Source organism: Chelon labrosus (assembly GCF_963514085.1).
Source record: "Chelon labrosus genome assembly, chromosome: 3".
NCBI lineage: Eukaryota > Metazoa > Chordata > Actinopteri > Mugiliformes > Mugilidae > Chelon > Chelon labrosus.
Window position 1 is genome coordinate 27,773,477 of NC_140339.1, and position 22,129 is coordinate 27,795,605.

The 22,129-nt window shown below is 39.6% G+C and overlaps 1 protein-coding gene across 1 annotated transcript in view; it reads left to right on the forward strand.

Annotated features, from left to right (window-relative positions):
• The first annotated feature begins 924 nt into the window (after positions 1-924).
• sh3gl3a (SH3-domain GRB2-like 3a) overlaps positions 925-22,129 on the forward strand; it is a 28,462-nt gene continuing 7,257 nt past the window's right edge. Inside the window, exons 1-6 of the mRNA XM_084540918.1 lie at positions 925-1,101; positions 14,772-14,840; positions 17,382-17,454; positions 17,609-17,752; positions 18,411-18,544; positions 21,321-21,479. Coding sequence (XP_084397044.1) covers positions 1,057-1,101; positions 14,772-14,840; positions 17,382-17,454; positions 17,609-17,752; positions 18,411-18,544; positions 21,321-21,479 — 624 coding nt within the window. The 5' untranslated portion in view covers positions 925-1,056. The remainder of the gene's footprint in view (positions 1,102-14,771; positions 14,841-17,381; positions 17,455-17,608; positions 17,753-18,410; positions 18,545-21,320; positions 21,480-22,129) is intronic.

The window sequence follows — 22,129 nt, forward strand, 5'->3', positions numbered from 1 at the left end:
TTTGATCCATGGGCCGACCGGGCCTTTCTATGTGGAGTTTGCATGTTCTCCCTGTGGGTTCTCTCCGGGTACTCCAGCTTCCTCCCACCGTCCAAAGACATGCTCCTTAGGTTCATTGGTGATTCTAAATTGGCCGTAGGTCTGAATGTGAGTGTGAATGGTTGTCTGTCTCTCTGTGTTAGCCCTGCGACCTGTCCAGGGTGTACCCCTCGCCCGATGACAGCTGGGATAGGCTCCAGCAGACCCCCCAACCCTTAACAAGCGGTTAAAGAAGATGAATGACTGAATGAATGTTTCAGTGCAAAGATGAACAAGTAAATTAGGAGGATGTCTACATTCAATAAACTATCCTTAAAAAAAACAATGAAATTTCTTAAAAAAATAAATAAAAATAAGTGCAATTTGTGCACACAAGAGCTGACTGCTCTTTAGTTCTGGGCCTCAGTGTTGTGTTCTGTTCACTTCTGTTTTACTGAGACAGTGGACACACAAGGGATTGCAGTCTTCTATGTAATTTTCACACTTCGTAATTTTGTGCTGCAGGCCAGATTAGACCCTCCGTTGGGCCCTTTTTGGCCTGCGGGCTGTAAGTTTGACACCTGTGCCCTAGGAGCTAAAGTGAATAAAATATGTGATGGTACAACTAGCCTAAATAATAATTAAAAAAAACAATACATACATAGAAAAATTGCATCTCTGCAGTCAATTCCCACTACACGTTCCCATTTTCTGTATATAAATTCATGGGACGGGGCTGCGAATTATTATTATGATTATGATTATGATTAGTAGTAGTAGTAGTAGTAGTAGGAGTAATGCTGTGTTTAGCTTTATGAAAAGCAAAGAAACCTTTGTTTTGAAAAGTTCCGGGCTGTTTCCGGTACCGTCGTCCTCAGCTTTGCGAGCTTGACACCGTGGGTCGTGCTGCAATCTTATCTTGAAAGGAGGTGAGTGATGTAGTGGCTTCGAATGCTTCTTTATTTGGGTTTTCCCCGTCGTGTTCAGTGTTTCACGGGATATTTCCTCCAGAGGTGAAGAGTCACACGTTTGGCGAAGATGTCTGTGGCCGGGCTGAAGAAACAGTTCCACAAAGCGAGTCAGGTATGGATACGCCTGTTATTAGCTCCTTCATAACAACAATTGTTTGGCTGTGGACCATGTTCTCAGCTAACTGTGGACGAGCCGCGCACCGGGCGATTTGAAACCAGTGCAACTTTGAATTCTCACATTTAACGACGATGGAGGTGTAGCGACGCTGTTCCGGAGCAGGTTGAGCTTTCTGTGTAACGTTACTTTTTCATCCAGATAAGTTGGTTTTCAAAGAGGGCAACGTCAGACCAAACTCCGCTCAAATAAGTGGAAATAGAATTTACTTCCGCATATGCACATGAGCCTATTTATTATTCGACTCAATTAAAGGGTGTTTGTGAAATATTGCCATTCTGTGGATGGTTCGGCATCATCACTGGTGTGTTCATTTTCTTTTTCAATTTTAATATCCTGTAAAATGTCAGACCTAGCTCACACAGGCAATCAGGGTATGGAAACTGTGTGGTGAGACTAAGTCATGGTTTATGCAGACGTGCTTTAAAGACTACAGGAAACCACACATAACGAATATGTGTTACACACTGGTGATGTTGCGTTAGCTGTCAACACTGCATTCAGATGGGAGCATAGGTAATTGTGTTGTGTTCATATGAGATGATGCTCATTCTAAAGGACTGTTAGTACTGATCACGCCTAATGGAATTTAAAGTCAGCTGGGATGACACTCAGAGCTATGGTAGAGCTATTGCACACACAATGGCTTGGACTTATTGTTTAGCCTGGGCATGCATCCAAGACTCTTAAATACATTTTAACTCGACTTAAAATGTCACTTAGAATATATGGCTCTGTGTGAGTCCACTGTGGTGGGTGGCTGTGAGGAGCTGTGACGTTCCTCTAACATTTAGATAACATGTCTTTGGAAACAAATAATACTATTTGTGAATTGCCTGTTGGTTAAAGTGACCAATGGTTCTCACTGATTGAGAAATTTCTGAAGCACCAGGGTGTTTTCACTAAGGGCCACATATGGAGAAATATACAAAGGGCTGGGCCCCTCGGGTGAGGCAGATCGCCAAATAATTGTAGGCAAATTACGCTTAATATATGATAATGCCTTAAAAAGCTGCCTCTCCATTAAAGGATTTTCATATTTTTTGTTACAAAGAAGAGTTGGCAGCTCATTCTTAAATCAGCATCTTCAGATTGGTTAGTAGTCATAATGATGGGTGGGGAGCGGGGTATATTTCAAATTGCTATGCAGATAATTAATTGGACTCATTAACGCCTGAATACTGTTTTTTACCTGAATATATTTCAACTCTGTAACAGTGTTGTACATTTGCTTAACTGTCGTCGGTTCGTTTCATCTTGTTCGGCACCAGCTGCAGTATGTGAAAGATATCTGTGAAAAAACATCCACTTTTCTACCGTCTCTGAAACGTTCTGAAGTCACTTGCTATCTTGCGTCTCTTTGGTTCTGCTATTTCTGGCCACCTGTTGCATAAGTCCTCATTCATTCATTCATTCATTCATTCATCTTTTGTAACCGCCTGTCCTGTGAAGGGTCGCGGGTGGCATAAGTCTTCTTTGATTAATCTTGTTTGGTGGTGAAGCTGCAGCGTTCAAGACGCTAGCGTCATTTTCCATGTGTAGACCACATTCCATTATATTTTTTGAATTTGCTGCGGACCACTTAAAAATAGACCACGGGCCGCTGTTGGCCTGCGGGCCGTAGTTTGGACTCCCCTAGCTAAAACCTTTGAGAGTCTTTGTTTGAAATAAGACAACACCAGTTTCCCAGCTACAAGTTGCTGAACTAGCCTGGAGAGTGGTATGGGGTGTTCCTTACGAGCTGCTCTCCATCTGTTTTGTGTTCAGTTATTATACACTGCTAATGCATTAGTCTGTTTGACACAGAGGACCTCGGCAACCAGACTGAAATTGCCGTGTTTTGGGTTGGGATTGGTCTGTTTTGTAGTGTAGAGCTTCAAGCAGATCGAGTTTGCATTTTGCTGTATTCAAATGAATTTATGTTCTTTCCCTTTCGACTGCCTCAGTGGTGTGATTCAAGTGTGCTATGGGTTCCATGTAGGTACACGGTACACGGCAGGAACAGGAGGAAACAGAGTGTAGCCAGTGGGTTGCTTGGTGAGGTAACAGTCGGTGTCCAATGAGCTCTGAAATTTGGCACACCCATTCAGACTCCAACTTATTTAGCATGTCTGCACACTGTATGGTTTGTCACCTGTCCTATACATGGATATACAGTATACAGGGAGGTAATATTGTCAGGTTTATCAGCCTGAGGACCGAACTGGACATGCCATATTCCCCAACAGCCACCCAAACTGATCGCGGGGCAAGAATTTTGTTGTTGTTGTTAAAGCTTCATCTCTGGGTGTTACTGCAGGTTGAATGCCCACTTGCAGCCAAAGAAAATATGTTCAGATATTATCTAGTAACGTAAACAGTGCGTTCTCTGATGTCATTCAGCTTGACTTCTCCATGCTGTACAAGAATGCGATATTTAAAACACCTAACATTTTAACAGATCAGCTCCTCAAATGCTTGGTTTATTATCTAGCATTATATAGCGTGCACATCAGTACAAGTGTGAGTGTTTGTCTTATGTTCCTCATTTTTGCTTATTTACAGCACTATGTTTCGGCTGTGGTTGTTTTGCTCTACTAATAAAGTTGAGTTGAGTTGAGTGAACATACTACAAGAAAACTGAGCCTCATTGTATGTAGAGTGACACCTAACCCTTACCGCTCCGGCTATCATAAAGCAACATTACCCAGCAACCCTTGCTGTCTAGCCAAACAGTCAGTTACAGGGAAGAATTACTGTTACTGTCATAAAAGGTTGTGAGTGACTTTATGGCCAATATTCCCAATTATCAAGGGAGCAAACTTTTCCCTTACGCAAGTGTAGTTTGCCAAGATTTTTGCATGGTAGAAATGTTCTGTCATGGACCTGTCTCAACAAGTTGTCAGCGTTAAGGGAGGATACCTATTCTCATGCAAGTGCTTGTGAACATTTCATATTCAGTTTGCTCTCTTTTGCTGTTGTCAGTATACAGACTACTTAAAAATAGTAATACAAGTTATCTAAGTTATCTACTAGAGGTGTGCGATACCGCTAGATTTGGTGTCGATCCGATACCAAGTAAATACTGGGCCAGTATCGCCGATACCGATACCGATATCGATACTTTGTAAAAATTAAGGTGGATGCGCCATCATTCTGAATCAATCTATATCTGAATTAATTCTCATGACATTTTAAGTGTTTTCGTGATTTGCCTTTTGGATTATTAATCAATTAAAGTTCAGTACGAATTTGGTTTATAAGTAAATAGAAAATACTTTATCACAATAAAAGTTTTTGTTCAGAAACAACACAAAATGATCACTTGAGGACAAATAAAAACAAATTATTTTTCAGGCATGTTCAGAAACTACAATAAAAACTTAATCTCTCCCTTCATTGAACTTCTTTCTGGATTTTCTTTTCTTAAATAAACAAAGTGTAAAAAATTATCACTCCACAACAAATATTATAAATAATGTAAGGACGTGTTTAGGAAGTACAATACAACAAAAAATAAGACAACATTTCTCCCCTTTAGTGCACTTTTTTTTATCAGCATCTGTAGGGGCCAAGTGGGCGGGGGATTTTAAAAATTTCCATATGCTTTTACAAGTTTGTTGTGTTACCACTGTATCTTACCACCTTTTTACAAATAGCACAACTTGCTATCGTTTCATTTTCGGCCCGAAAATTTAACCAAACAGCCCTATTCTTTCTCTCGTGTGTAATGCGTTGTTGCTGGCCGAGCCTGGCTGGTAGCGGTGGGCGGTGTTCGGTCACCTGGCGCTGCGGAGTCACGTGACGGTACAACAAACACACGCGAGGGGGAGGAGGAGCAAAATGACCCTGCTCTGCTCTGAGACAGCAACGGCATCTAGACAAACAGAGTCGGGTCGCTTCTTTAATGAAACGAGAGAAACTGAAACTTAAGTATCGATCTCATTACATTGATATCGATCAATCTCGATACCAACGTTGGTATCGATATTATCGATATTTGGATCGATCCGCCCACCTCTATTATCTACAAGAAAAACACATCAACAAATCAACACCAAAAGTATGACATGACTCTGTCGTACCGTGGAGTTAAATTTTATGGACCGTTACCAGTGAAAGTCCTCGCTTCTACAAAAAGCAGACAGAAGTTTCCTACTTAAAACCACATGTTTGTTACGTATGGCAAAACTATTTGTTAATACCTCACTTCCTTCCTTTGACACTTGCACATCCACTCACACATCATGACTAGCCGCCCCTATTCCCACAAAGACAACTGAAAGAAGAAATATAATGACAGCTATTTACCCTAAAACACGTTCACATATTCAATAACAGGAATAATGTAATGTGAACTGAGTGGGGGTGTGAGAACTGTGTTAGTTTCTGGTGTGTTTTGGTCTGACACTGAAGGGATATGCAGATGACCTAGAATGCAGCTGTGGGCCTGACTCAATCTCTGACTTGGTGAGTTCACAGATATGGTTTCTGTTTTGCTACTCATTCCGCCGCACAAAGTCCACAGTTATTTGTACAGGTTGAACCCACTATCTGTGGAATTTTATGACTACTACTGGAGACACGTGACAAATGAAGGGCAATGTAAACCATGCAGTCACCCAACTTCCTGTCATCTACTGTGATACATAGAAAAAACATGGTGAGGTAGAATGTGTGGAGGTGTACATATTTAAAATATACAAAAGTATACATCGATCAGGCCTAATATTGTGTAGGTCTCCCTTGTGCCTCCAAAACAGTTGTGACTCAGAGAATGGACAATTGCCTTCTGAGGTTGTCCTGTGGTGTCTGGCAACAGAATGTGGTTAGCGGGGCCCACAGATACTCGATCAGTTTGGGTCAACCCCTTGTACTGTTCTTCACGTTTTTTGAGTTGTTCAAGGATGCAGCCTGGCCAGATTTTGTGTGTATCTGGCCAGGCTGCATCCTGGAGTCCATCAAGGAGTTTCATTGCTATGGGGTGGGGGTGCTTGGTCTGGTCTAGGTGGGAGGTACATGTCTAAGTAACATCCACATGAATGCCAGGCTCAGAAGTTTCCCAGCAGAACATTGTCGCAAGATGGTCAATGTTATTCACTTCTCCTGTCATAATGTTGTGGCTGAACATATTTCTCAATTTTACGTCACACATGCCAGATTTATGACCAAATTACTTATACCCTATTCATCAGGCTGATCTCAGCTGTTGTAAAGCAGGGTTAGAGCGGTGGGGCATACGTCATACAAGCATCATCTCCGGTATTACTGGATGTTTCTTAAGATTTCTCTTCAGGATTCTTGAGTAATTACAATAATGTAATAATAATGTCTCTGCAGAATAGAAGCTTGTGTGCTGTTACATGCAGGCACACCTTCAACACCATCACCTCTCTGCAGTAGCACTATGTCATCTGGTGTGCATTTTATCATATGCACACCAGCAGCCTGCAACACAATCTAAAGACCACTACTTAGAGATAGAGCTGAGACCTCAATGAAAATAATCCATCCATCTTTAATGATGAGTGATGGTGGGACTGAGCCAGAGTTTCCCGGTGGTCTGGCAGGCAGCCTTTCAGCTCATTAACATTTGATCAGCTGGTCATCATTGTCTTCAGCCCACTGAAACATGGACCAGCAAGTTTATGTTCGCTATATGTTGTAGTCCAAAGTGAGAACCTTTCAGCTGAACAACAGCTGATTCATTACATACAAAAACAAGTCGCCCCTTTGGGAAATTTCCTAAAGAGTGAAATATGATACTGGTGAAAAGAAAAGACCCTGTTTCCATCCTGGGATCTAGAGAATTACAGGCCCTTGTGGTTGTGGTTTCGAATAAAAATATTCTAAAACTAGAACAGTAGCTTAGAAAGTAAATTGAGGTATGGGCCCTTATTTCCAGGTTAGCGTTGACTCTGCAAGCTGGTGTTGTCTGTATACCAGGACACCAAGCCATCTATTGGAGTGACATGAGGTCTTTAGGATAGGATGAAATTTGACCTTTAGGGGCCTTGTATGTAAGAAGAAGGATTTTAATATCTATTCTGGATTTTGCAAGGTGCCAGTGAAGAGAAGGATCTCGCTGCAGCACTTTGAATCAGTTGGAGGCGTTTTAGAAGCGTAAGAGTGACAAGTGCATGAACTAGATTTTTGCAGGTGAAAGCAGTCCTGGTCACTTGTTTTATGTGCAAACTAAAGGACATATCCTAGTCAAATATAACCTCAAGTTTTCTCACTGTAGTACGAGGCCAGGGTAATGCCATCCAGTACATATGCTCCACACTCTGCACTACTTTTCTTCTTCGTCTGTTTTTTTTTCTTCTTCTGTAGGCTAATGACGTTTGTTGGCAACTTTTACGCTCATTACCGCCACCTGGATTGAAGTGAGGACTCGACTTTTTCTTTTTTAATAGCTAGTCACTCAGTATGACTTCGTGCTCCGAACCATGACGCCTGTACCGTGACACTGTGTGACGAATACAAATACTGTTACACCCCTATTAGATAGTGAAACTCAGAGGTGTTTAGGGCCAAATACAGTTTAGAAGTAGAAAGTTAGCTACAGCTCAATTGATTTGTTTAATCTGGCTTTGTGGATAAATATAGCTGGGTGTCATCTCCATTGCGAGGGAAATTTATGCAGGGTTTCCTAATATATCTGAATATATTCAGTCTGTCAGTAATGTAGAGGCTACACATTTTGTTTTGTGTTTCTGTATAAAAGCAACAGTATATAAATCCACCATGAGGCTGACAGTGTGTCAGGGCTCTATTTAGGCTACCTTACATTCTGTCTGAATTGACAGAAGCCTGGAAGATATGCATGTGAAATTTGAGCAATATCATGTTTGCTAAATGACTTTGTGTTCCATTCACGCTATGTGGTCTGAGTAAAGGAATAATAATTACATTAGTTCTGACCAGGGCCCATCAACAAGCTGCACAACTCACACTAATGTCCTTGTTCTGGTTGGGCCTATAATGAGTCAGTTATCTGGAATGGCAGTGATTAATCCAATAAAGTTATGCCGTCCTGTCCGAAAAGATTAATGTGTTAGCTTTCTTGTTACACCTGCAACAGCTGACAGAAGCTTTCATTCCCTGAAACAGAGCAGCTGGGTGAAGTTTTGTAGGTTGGGTTTCAATACATCCGCCTGCTGGCCTAAAGAGAAGCGTCTCGCAGACAGGCGAAACAATGTCTGCGAGACTGCCTGCTGCCTCTTCCTTCCTGCTTCACACACTGAAACTTGAACACGTGAAGAAAGCTCCACCCACAGCTCTGCACCCCTGAGTACCCACCACCACAAATACACAACGGAAAGCTGCACAGCACACACTCACTGACAGTGTTGTTGGCTACAGAATCAAAGGGTCTTCTTACTGTGCTATCAAACCAGGGACATCTTAAGTTCTTTTTAGTTTACAGACCCCTCAGACGGACACATGAGAAAATCTATAGATTTCCTTCAAACAACACATATTACACATTTGTGTAATATTGCATTCGTTAACTGTACTCACATACATTTTATGCTGATATAATGATGGCTAAAATAATCTACTCTCTGTAGCTGCTCTAATATATATAGTCCCAGACTGTTCATCACCCAGCTAGGAGCCAATAAATCTGTGAGTTTTTCCCAGATCTCTGAACTCTACATCGACCGCACTGTCTCAGGTGTCTGCTTATCATTGACCCTATCAAATCAATGAAGACAAGTTTAGGTGCTTGTAGCTCTCAAAGAAGTTTCATTTGCCAACATTTATTTCCATGAATTACACATACGACTGTCAATTTAGAAGATAATATTGCAAGCAAAAATCAAATATAAGTTTGGGTATATATGTAATTAGAAAGACTACACACACTGAAGTCATGCAAAGCTGGGCTCTGACTACAGGAGTTTTAAAATCCTAACAGAGAAAGCACACATTGCAAGACTAGGAAATGATAGGGCAGCATGTACTACAGGATATGTTTTAGATTGATGAACCAAGGCAGGAAGCAATAAATGCAGCATTTTATGTGAGCTGACGGGGTGTAAAGAGAAAGGAGACTGCTGCTGTAATACACTGCAGTGAGAAAATAAAACTACAACAACAGCAGGAGGCTAACCAAGTCTGGATAATGGCATATGTATTCATTTATTTCTGAACAGCAGTTTTGAAGCTCAGTTTGGTGGGTCTGTCCAACCACATCTTGGCAGGGCCTGACTCCACCCACCTAAAGCTAAATCTATCAACCCATCACATTAATAGATAATCCGGGCCCAACTTCTGTACTAAGCAAGGTCCCAGACCAGATTTCTCTTTTGGAATATTTTGGGATAAATCAGGCTATAACTCTTTCTCTTGTTTGCGGAGAAACGGGATGAAGTTTGTTTAAGGTAATGGTCATGTTGATGTTGGTGATGTATCTTGTGCAAGACATATCATTCACTGAGCTGTTTCAGTGAGGTAAAACTACGACTTTCTTGGTTTTCGGAAGAATTATCTTTTAGACTAACAAACATCGTAATGGGTTGTTGTTTTTCTGCGCAGCTGAAAACAGGAAGTTTTTATGTATCTCCTTGTGTTTGTCCTGTTTTTTTTTTAAAGTTCTTTTAGAAAGATGTTCAGTCAGTTTACGTTTTAAAGGATCTTATTTGTAGTGCAGTTGAACCGTATTGCATTATATAGAGTTGTTTGTAAATTAGCCTTTCTTCATTGACGTGTGAGAATTGCAGAGCATACTGAAAACCTCTTCAGGACAGTTGAGCATTTCAAAAAAAGACAATTTATGATATACACTGCATACACTGCCTGGCCAAAAAAAAGTTGCCACCTGGATTTAACTAAGCAAATAGGTACGAGCATCCTATTGGATAATTACTGCATGGATGATTATCTTTCAGCTGGCAACAAGTTATTTAACCACAACAGATGCAATGAGTAGCTTCTCATTTCTTAAACAAACATGTCGAAAGACACGTCCTGTGGTTGTGGGAAGATGTTAGTTTGTTTGAGAAGTGTCAAATCCTTTGCATGCATCAAGCAGAGAAAACATCTAAGGAGATTGAAGAAACTACTAAAATTGGGTTAAGGACTGACCAACACATTATTAAAAACTGGAAGGATAGTGGGGAACCATCGTCTTCGAGAAAGAAATGTGGTCGAAAGAAAATCCTGATTGATTGTAATTGGCGATCGCTTAAACATTTGGTGAAATCAAAGAAAAACAACAGTAGAACTCAGGGCTATGTTTAATAGTGAAAGTACGAGCATTTCAACATGTACAATGCGAAGGAAACTCAAGAGATTGGGACTGAACAGCTGTGTAGCCTTAAGAAAACCACCAATCAGTGAGGCTAAATGGAATGAAAGGCTTCAATTTGCTAGGGAGCATAAAGATTGGACTCTGGAGCAATGGAAGAAGGTCATGTGGTCTGATGAGTCCAGATTTACCCTGTTCCAGAGTGATGGGGGCATCAGGGTAAGAAGAGAGGCAGATGAAGTGATGCTCCCATCATGCCTAGTGTCTACTGTACAAGCCTGTGGGGGCAGTGCTATGATATGGGGTTGCTGCAGTTGCTCAGGTCTAGGTTCAGCAACATTATGTGATGGTAAAGAAGTATTATTTCACGCCTTTCTGACTTTAGCCTGCGGTGTAGAGTGTATGGAGGTGTATGAATGAAAAAAATGTAAAAGATGTGCTGCAGATGATGGAAGTCACTGTAGCACGAATGATTATAAGTTTAATGTTAAATTAAACCAACCATTTCAAAATCTTGTTCAACTTTGTCACTTGTTTGTCACATTTCAGGTGACTCAACAGACTTCTGTTCAAAACAGCTACAATCTAGTAGTAACAGCCTGTTAAAAATGTCACTGTCAGTTTTATTTTGGGGCTTTAGAGAGCTCAGTTTTGGAAATTATATGATTGCTCCATCAAGTCTTCACAAAACAGTATTGTTCTGCTAAAACACACACAAAAAACACAACCGAATCCCTATGTGTGTATGTAGGCCAATGATTACTTTCCTCATGAGATTCCTCATTGTTTTCAAGGGGAAATGCGCTGGTTTGACATATTGTCACTTACGAGCCTGTCAATAGCGCATCTCACTGTGGGGAAAATGTGATCCATGACAGTGAGTCACAACACTCCAAACAGGCAGAGCTGCACACTCTTGTCTTCTATCCCTGTCCCACAGACACACAATCAAGCAAACACTGAATGCCTCATAACCTGGCACTGCTGTGCCAGACTAAAGTACATTTCCTCTTATGACAAAAACACTTCAAGCTGCATGGTTATAACAAAATAAATAAGCAACTAACAAACTTAAATATCTTTATCTTGCAAAATTGCCTAGTCGCAAAATTTCCCCTGTTGTTACCTTCAAAGATTCACATAACACGGCACTGTGTCTGTACTCTTGTTTCAGTGTGTGGCTGCTTAGTCCTTATTCATTGTGTTTAAACAAAGTAGTGTGAGCAAAAAAAAAGACAAAGCTATTGTGTTCCTTTGTGAGATTATGCTATCTATAAAGAAAGGAACAAGCATTGCGTGTGTGTGATCCCCCCTGCTGCACTCAGGCTCATTGAAGTTCAGAGTGCAGGAAGAAAGAACAGAGATATCTATTGGCACAGTCTCACAATCAAAGAAATGACTCCAAGCGAGTGTTCAAGCTGCTGGCTTCTTTGATCTGGGAGAAAAATACCATCTTGGTGCAGATAACAGCTAAAATCAGAGTCCCTTCATGTATAAATCCCTGTTGACTGCAACAGTTTTACTTTCAAAGTGGCAGTTAAGGCTTGTTTTCAGTTTCAGTTCACTGCTTAGGTTAACTTCAGCTCTCATGTTTGGAATAGATGACATCAGTGTGAAAAAGAAGCCGTCTGCACCCGTCATTTATTGCCTTAGCTGTCACCTGTTGCTGCAGCTTCCCTTAATACATCTGGACCTGAAGCATGCTATTTGTCCCACTGTCCCACATATTTTAGCTGCTTGCCAAAACATATTCAGGCTACGTTTATATCATGGATGTGGGCTCAAAGTGCAGACTGTCAGCTTTGATTTGAGGATATTCACACTCAAAAGTAAAGGGTCCAAGTAGAGCAGGGTGTGGGCTGTTTCTTAATTAGTTCTTCATTGATTTACCAGATGAAAGGTGGAGTTATTTCCAAGTGTGGCATTTGCGTTTGGAAACTGTTGCTGTAATGATGTGTTTATGGGAGTTCTCCAAACCAATTTAGACACACCATCTTTAGGATGCTAAAACGAGACACATCGATCAGGATGTGACTGGCTAAATCAGCAGTTTTGTACTGCCTGCTTATTTGCAGATGTGAAAACCTGAAAAGTCAGATTAGACTTTCCCCAAAACCTCCATGAGAATGCTTAGAACAACTACATCCAAAGCCTGTAGCCTCTTCTATAAAACATGGTGGAGGTGGTGTAATGTTATAGGCAAACGCAAAGATCGAATTTTCCACGGGATAAATAATGTAAAGTCATAGGCTTCCAGTGGCACTAGGTCACGAGTGTTTATTGATGATGGGACAGCAGACAGGAGCAGCTGGATGAATTCTTCAGTGTATGGAGGTATACTGTCTGCTCAGATTCAGCCAAATAAAGTGAAAAAGATTTGATGGTGCTTAACAGTACAGATGGACAATGATACCTGAAAGCAAACCAAAAGGTTTTGAAGGTAAAGAAGTGGCGTATTCTGCAATGGTCAGCTGATCTCAACCGCATTGAGCTTGCTTTGATGAGGTCTTGATGAGCACAAAACTAAATGCAGAAAGAACCACAAACAAACTGAAGGTAGCTGCAGTAAAGGCCTGGCAAACAGTTTCAATTAAAAACCAATGTTAGTGGACAAACATGTATTAAGTTAGCTTTAGTACTGTCAAATTCAATCCTTATTTTAGAGAAAATGTTCTTGTAAATAAGTGGTATCTTCTCCATCTGATATTCTACTTTAGTAATTCATGCTTAAAACATGTATCTTGCTTGTTTAAGAAGAGGAATGTTAAATTAGTAAAGCATTGCACTGATAGCAGAAAATATCCAAAACAAATACCTTTAAAACTGTTTGTCACGTTAAATGATTTTACTTAAATAGACTTTGTGGTTCTTGCAGTAAGCCTGTAAATATGTACAGCTTAGTCAGTGCATGTACAGTTATGCAGTAAGCCTGTAAGCACTCTCCTGTTCATTTCACCCAACACAATCCCCCCCTCTCCTCCACTGTCCTAGAAAGGTGCTTGCAGCCAGATCGGACTCACTTCTGTACTCAGATGCACTCCGCTAATTTTACACGGGCCCTGACCCACTTTACGCCTTCAACTCTCCTACTGCTGGCAACACTGGTAGTAGAGCACGCACACCCATGCACATCACCTGTACTGGGAAAAGAGTAGAGGGGATGTTTGGCCATATTTCTGAATAAATGACACATGCATACTTGTTAAACTGCTGAATGTGATATACAGGTTTGGATTAAAACTGACTTGTAGCTTGTTGTTGTAGCCATAGCAATAATCCACCCATTATTATTACTCTATCTGCTCGACGCACACATTCAGATAGATTATTACAGGTAAAAACTCTGTATAAGGACCAGGTGGAAAGGAAATAGAACAGTTGAGGTAATGAGGTGATTTCAGAAGTGCATGGTTATTTTGTTGTTGGACATTGAGATGTGGTAGTTAACTTCAGCTAAAAGTGCAGAGGATTTTGCACATTACATTTAGTGCTGACAACGCTCGACATTTTTCCTTTGGATAAAATAAAAAAGGCACACCTAGGTATTTAAAGGATTAAGGATATGACTGATTTTTTAGTCGTACAACACGAATTCAGTGACTGACCTCCATTCCAACCTGGCCCACAGACCTAAATGTTTCAGTTTTAGTCCCCTATTTGTGCTCAGTGATTTTTAATCCTTTTAATCGTTCAGAGAATGCCGTCAACACTTCTGTCCTGGTTTTGGCACCCATTTAAAACCCATGAAAGGTTTCTAGTATTACTGCTTGCCCTGCTTGGACACAGCTTATTGTGGATATCCTCCTATTATATGGTACTATAGCAGTTTCTTTGCTTGCACTGTACCCTGGGCAGGAAGTTTGCTGATCTTGAGCTTCAAGGTGACTGTTGTTGACACCATGTGACAAGACTCTGAACCTGTTTCTCTTAAAATAAAGTCTAAGTGAAGGCAGCACATGTCTCACTTGAAATTATCTGCTGGAAACATATGGCAACCACTTCAAAACACTTCAAGCAATTCTATTTACAGTATAAACTTAAGTTAGGATATATATTTTTTACAACTATACTGCTCTGTATTTTCTTTTTTCCGAACAAATTGTATTCAAATAGCAGAATGTAAGATTGTGAAAAAGATGGCAGATGTCTACAGAATCACTCACTAACTCTGTATTAAACACCAACTTCATAAATAATGTTGCATTAAATAAATACTAACCTCTTAAAACTAATAGACAATACAATCAATGAGAACATTTGTGAAACAAAGAAATGTTAATATGCACTCCATCATACATACAACCGTCTCTAGTAAACCGAGTTCTCTGCTTTGAGTCCTCCATAAGTGTTTCTTTTGCTCTTCTCTTTGCAGCTACTCAGTGAAAAGATCAGTGGGGCAGAGGGGACGAAGCTAGATGAAGACTTCATGGAGATGGAGAGGGTGAGTTCAGGGCATGTGTCTGCTGAGCAGAAACCACAGTCATGTGATTGAAACATAGTGCTACTTTTGGTTGTTCCAGACTGATTTCATTCGGTGCAGGTAAGACAAATGAGCCTCCTCAATGAAAGTCTTTTTTCACTCATCTTTTGGGATACTCATCGCTCTCATTTTTGGATTTCTAAGGTCATCGAGGAATTAACAGCAAAATAATTACTCTTACTATGCCAGTAGTACACTTGCTTGGAGTGTTGGTTGAACTTGGGTTGGGTTTGGGTTGAAATTAGTGTCCATTGCAAATGATAAATGCATATTCTCTTATTAAAGGAATAGTTAGCATTGTGGGAAATATAATTATTTGATTTCTTTCTCATAAAGAAATTAGATGCAACATCAGTTTCCTTGCAGAAAAGCCTGCGAGTCAGGCTTTAAACCTTTACAGACAGAATCTTATCTTAAAGTCACTGCTCCGCTGCTCTTAATGTTAGATGCATACTGTATTTTATTTAACTTTGCAGGAGTTTAATGTGAGCACAGATTCACTTTTTTCACTTAAACATAAGTGAAAGTATAGTACTCTCAACTTGTCTGTTCATTTTATATCTATTAAAATATTTGTCACCTTACCTTAAGTTGTACGCATAGGAAGAATAAGCTTATTTGGACACATAGCAAGATTAAGGTAGTGAGAAAATGTATAATTCAGAATCAGCATAGTGCATGGCCAAAAAAAACTATATCACCAATGTTTTTGAAGTAAGCTTGAGAGGTAGAAGATTTTCTGGTGGTGTTTGTGTTTATTTGTGTTGCCTGCAAACCTAACCTGTTACATAGTGATAACCAACAGCTTTCATCTGAGGAAATTAGCTTAAAGCCACATCAGATACTTCAATTTGTAACAGGTATTTTTTATAGATAGATGACATCACGAGATGTAGATTAGCATATGAGCATATGCTTGGTAAAATACACTACTGCCTGGCCAAAAATAAAAGTCGCCACCAAAAGAAAAAAGGTCACACACTTTAATATTTTGTTGGACCGCCTTTAGCTTTGATTATAGCATGTATTCGCTGTGGCATTGTTTCGATAAGCTTCTGCAGTGTCACAAGATTTATTTCCATCCAGTGTTGCATTCATTTTTCATCAAGATCTTGTATTGATGATGGCAGAATCTGACTACTGCTCAAAGCCTTCTCCAGCACATCCCAAAGATTCTCAATGGAGTTAAGGTCTGGACTCTGTGGTGGCCAATCCATGTGTGAAAATGATGTCTCATGCTCCCTGAACCACTCTTTCATAATTTGAGCCCCACGAATCCTGGCATTGTCATCTTGGAATATGCTCGTGCCATCAGGGAAGAAAAAAATCCATCGATGGAATAACCTGGTCATTCAGTATATTCAGGTAGTCAGCTGACTTCATTCTTTGGACACATAATGTTGCTGAACCTAGACCTGAGCAACTGCAGCAACCCCAGATCATAGCACTGCCCCCACAGGCTTGTACAGTAGACACTAGGCATGATGGGAGCATCACTTCATCTGCCTCTCTTCTTACCCTGATGCCCCCATCACTCTGGAACAGGGTAAATCTGGACTCATCAGACCACATGACCTTCATACATCACTCTAGAGCCGAATCTTTATGCTCCCTAGCAAATTGAAGCCTTTTTTTCTGGTAAGCCTCACTGATGAGTGGTTTTCTTAAGACTACACAGCTGTTCAGTCCCAATCCCTTGAGTTCCCTTTGCATTGTATGTGTGGAAATGCTCTTACTGTCACTATTAAACATAGCCTTGAGTTCTACTGTTGTTTTACTTCGATTTGATTTCACCAGACGTTTAAGTGATCTCAGTTCACAATCAATCAGGATTTTTTTTCCAACCACATTTCTTTCACGAAGACGATGGTTCCCCACTATCCTTCCAGTTTTTAATAATGTGTTGAACAGTTCTTAACCCAACTTAGTAGTTTCTTCAATCTCCTTAGATGTTTTCTCTGCTTGATGCATGCCAATGATTTGACCCTTCTCAGACAAACTAACATCTTTCCCACGACTACAGGATGTGTCTTACAACATAGTTGTTTAGAAATGAGAAGCTACTCATTGCATCAGTTGTGGTTAAATAACTTGTCGCCAGCTGAAAGACAATCACCCATGCAGTAATTATCCATTAGGAGGCTCGTAACTATTTGCTTAGTTAAATCCAGAAGGCGACTTTTTTTTTGTCCAGGCAGTGTATGTTACATTAGTTATCTATCTAGTTAGTTGTATACCAGCTGTATCTAGTATCGCTGTTGCTAACATCCAGAAGAATTGCCCCACCAAAAAACTGGTTATAATTTATTTATTTTTTTGCTGAGGCTCATCTTATCAATAGCTTGCAACCTGCTTATCTTAGACTGTGGCTGTAACTGCCATCCAAAGTTGACCATTCAGAGAAATATCAAATCAGCTGTTTGATTAGCTTTGCATCTGTCCAATAGCCTCTACATGTAGAATTAGAAAATACTGACAACCTATTTGTGTTTCTTCCATCAGAAAATTGATGTGACCAACAAGTCAGTGTTTGACCTCTTGTCTAGAACAACAGAATATCTCCAGCCTAACCCAGGTAAAAAAAAAAAAAAAAAAAAAAAGGTAATTTCTTATTTTTCAAGATGATTTGCTGTTCTTTTATCTGCTGCTTAAACAAAAATACGTAATTAAAAAAAAAAAGGAAAAACAAGAATCCTTATATGTTTTTTTCCATTGCTTTACTTTTGTAGCCTCTCGGGCCAAACTGAACATGCTGAACACAGTGTCTAAGATGCGTGGACAGGTGAAGACCACTGGCTACCCTCAGACTGAAGGCCTACTGGGAGATTGCATGCTGCGCTATGGCCATGAACTGGGAGAAGACTCTGTGTTCGGTAGCAGATCTCTTATTTATTTAACTCTGAAATGTTTGGAGAAACGTGTTCATTGACTAATAATCAGGGATGTGCACACATGGGTAGAACACAAGATGCCATAATGACTTTCTACAGTTTCTTATGTTTAAATACAGCTATGTACAGTACATAGCTAATAATACGATTAAAACATTTGCTTATATTAAATTCCTCATCAGAGAAAGTGAAACAGTGAGATCCATTTTCCATAGCCATTTGCTGCTGTACTTCCATTACTCCTGCATGGAAACTCTGAAAAAACATCAAGCAAATGTCCAACAACACTGCTCACAGAGCAGAAATGCAACAGTGATAAGTGCAGACTAATATTGCTAGTTGCTTTACTTTAACCCAAGTGTTTCTTCCTCCTGAGGTGCCTGTGCATTGAAGCCCTACTTGATAGGTTTTTGTGTGTGCAAAAAGCAGAAGTCTCGAAAAAATAGAGTTTGACCGGCTGATGCTTGTAGGACGTAGAGTGTTACTACAGTGTGTTCAACCAATAGGATAATTCTTAGGGGACACGTACGTTCTGGAGCTCATAGCAGCTCTTGCACAACTAAAACATGGTAGATGATTCCTCTTAGTGTCCTGCTGAAATGTTAACAGACATGGTGTGGTATGTCTCTCTGTCTTCTAGGCAGTGCTCTGGTGGATATGGGTGAGGCCATGAGGCAGATGGCGGATGTGAAGGACTCCCTGGACATAAGCGTCAAACAAAACTTTATCGATCCCCTGCAGAATCTACAGGACAAGGATCTCAAAGAGATCACGGTACAGTAAAGCAGCGTGTATCCTGTAACTTAAACAAAGTGAACCACATATAGGAATATAGGATTTAAAAATATATTGCTGATTATATGAACTAGACGTTTGCCTTCAAATTCTGTTACACTGTTTGCAACACAGGAAATTGACGTTGCTTCCAGGATGTGCAAAGATTTCTGTAGCACATGTGCAACACTGTTTCTACAACATATTAGGCCAGTGTGAACATGCAGTGAAAGTTAGATTCATTTAAATGGGTTGTATTATGAAAAGAAACTGTGTTTCAGTGCTACATTTAGGTATTTACAGTAGCTACAAAAATATGAAATATGACCACCTAGCCGGTTTCGTATAGCTTGGTCTATAAACATGTAATTCAGCAGGTTAGTTGGATTCGACTTTATTGTATAATGGCGCTAGCTTATTGTAATTGCTCAGACACTAATTTGAAGATTTCCAACACTTGTATTGGCTGCACACACTTGGTACATAGCGTGCCAGCCAACTGCCACTTAAGACAGAAGTGGATAAAGTTAATTTCTAATGATAAAGTGCCAGCAGTAGTTGGCAAAAGGATGAAATGTTTCAAGATTGCACCTGAAGATCAGCTCCAACTACTTTATCCATATCTCAAGACAAGAAAATGGAAGTATTTTTTTATACTATGTCAAAACTTTGTTTAACATTAAGGTAACTCATGGTAGCCTAATGTTATATTATTCTTGATCGGGTTAGCAATAGCGTACCCTGGCAGCTGAAGTAACTTACGTAGGTGTTAGGCTAATTAATTTTCTCTTACCAACACTCCAACATGTATGAAAAATAAGACAACGTGCGCAAGAGTCAGCGGTGTTAACTTGGTATGCTAGGGAAAAATTTCTGTAATCTGGCAAGTAGTTAGACATGTAGTGTATGATTATGTATGATGACGTTAACGTTAGTATTTTTCTTTGCTATGAGTAGTGACCAGACTTTGGAGCAGACTGATTTTAACTATCAAATCCATGATTATTTATTCAGCCACATCTAATGGTGATTTTGTCTCATTATGGTAAACGGTAAATGGCCTTGTGTTTATATAGTGCTAGTGCTTTTCATGCTTACTCAAACAGTATAATGCAATTGTACAACTATGAAGGTCAGTATGCTGTCAGCGCTGACCTATAGTGCATGCTGCACCTAGCACGGACAACTTGGAGATTGTTTTAAAAGAGTTAGTCTTTAAAACTATTCATCTTTTGTTAGGACTGAGGGGTGTTAAAAGCCTCAAGACCTGATCTTTTTCCCCAACCCCTATATTTGGATGGGGTGATGAAGATCCCCACCCTTGAGGATCTTTCTGCTGAGTTGGGAAAACTAGACAAGCTGGAAGTTATCTCCAGATATGTCTTTAAGTTTAGTCAAGGACAGGTCTGATGTCCAAGTACTGTACCTTACCCCAGCTAAAACTCTCCCTGTATGTGAAGGACCAGCACCGGCCTATAAAACTATAGACCAATAAGCTGTAACAGACAATTAGTTGCATTTATTTATATGTTGCATTTAGATACGTAAGTGTAGACTGTCCACTGTTGACTGTGTAAACTAAATTTTGTGATTTCTGCACCTTTTGTATTTATTGTTGTGAAATACCTTAAATAACTTTAATTAAAGGATGTTGTGGTGTTTATCAATCTCATAATCAGAACTGTTCATTTGTGGGTGGGTTTTCATAGAAATGTAACCTACATTAAATGTGACATGTATCAAAGATGAACATTTTGCAACATATTGTACAGTATTTCCCTCCTTTAACATATTTGTGTTACAGTACTAACTAGCAACTTGCATGCACAGAAAACATTACTCTTCTGTTGCCCTGAGACATAAAAACCTATAGTCTGCCCTATAGATGTTGAATGAATCCTGTCGTGACAATACATTCACACACACAGGTTCAATGCCAGGGTGATCCATACATACTCCAACGTATACAAACTCATGCCTTCTGGAGCTGTTGTATAAAATATGTCACTCAGGTCCAGCAGTGTTGTAGCACAGTTCCAAGAAATACACGTGTCAGTAACAAGATTTAAAAAGTGACAAGACTGCAGCTGTAACTTGACTTTATTGATTTGTTCTGCATGTTAAGTCATAGATCACCAAGCTCACTGATGAGAATGACTACTAGCTGTTGAGGTTGTCTAGGACAAAAACAAGACACCTATTAATATCACAAAATAAACATTGTCTGCATTAGTGTGCATTAAAATACATTTTAATAAAACAGTCCTTCATCAAATCTTTGCTTCCTGAAGGTTATGGTATTCAGCATTAGTTTCAAATAACTGAGAGAGCTGTGGATTCCACTGTGTTTTAATTTTGGAGGCTGTGGTTTGCAGTACTATTGAATTGTATTCTGTTGTATTATCTATTATATCGATAACCCATTTTAGTCAGTGGGCTAGGCAAAATAACAGAAACATTTGAACATTTTGTTTAATTCAATGTAGTTTTACAAACTACATTCTCTAAAATGATTAAACAGTTGAATAAACTGGTGTATTTTTGAGAAAATACTCCAGATGTCTTGTAATCAGTCTCGTACTGAGAAATTATATAAATACGACAAAAAAGAAAGAACGGGCAGCACGTAAAAGCTTAAGAAATATGAATTTAAAGTAAACAGGGCTTTAAAACACAGCCCTACTCTATAATACGGTACACTTGCAAAAGTGTTCAGACATGTTTTGACAAAGTGTAAAATTGATTGATGAAATTGATTCTTTTTTTTTTCCTGCAGCACCACCTGAAGAAGCTGGAGGGCCGCAGATTAGACTTTGATTATAAGAAGAAGCGTCAAGGGAAAATCCCAGACGAGGAGATCCAGCAGGCCGTGGAGAAGTTTGAAGAAAGCAAAGAGCTGGCTGAGAGGAGCATGTTCTACTTCCTGGAAAATGATGTAAGAGGAGTATTGAAGGACAATACATAGAAAGAAAGTGCTGATTCAGACCAGTGTAAGGCAGAGTGACTGGATGGCTATCAGAAACCAAGCTATCTTCTATTATTTTATGTATTTTAAATTACAAAGGTTTATCTCAACATTTAAGAGCCTTAGTCTCTTATATAGCAATTTTCATTTATTGTCATTCTAAACATTTGGCAACAGTTGACACAAGAAGAGCATAAAATATGTCACTCAGGTCCAGCAGTGTACAATCATTATATGTATATTCTGTATGTCATAGCAAGAATTAAGCTATTCATTCATTTCTGCACTATGTTTTTGTACAAAAAATGTATATATTTTAGTCATCTAGAATGTTTACCTATACCTATATATTTACCTGTATATTACTTACTTACGCATCAAAAGTAGTGTTGATTTTATCTGTGTAATTGCTAAACTGCAAGTGTCAGAGGAGCGGCAGCACATTATAATCCCGCTTTAGTGATGCCTCCCTCTTTCAAAACACAGTGTCCTGATTTTCTGACCCAGTATAAAACACTCATCTGATTTTTCAGGCGCAATTAAGAGATTTTCTCATGTGGATTTGATCTCTGCATTCGTGGAGCTCTAACAACCTGCTGTTCACCAGAAATGTTGTCTTC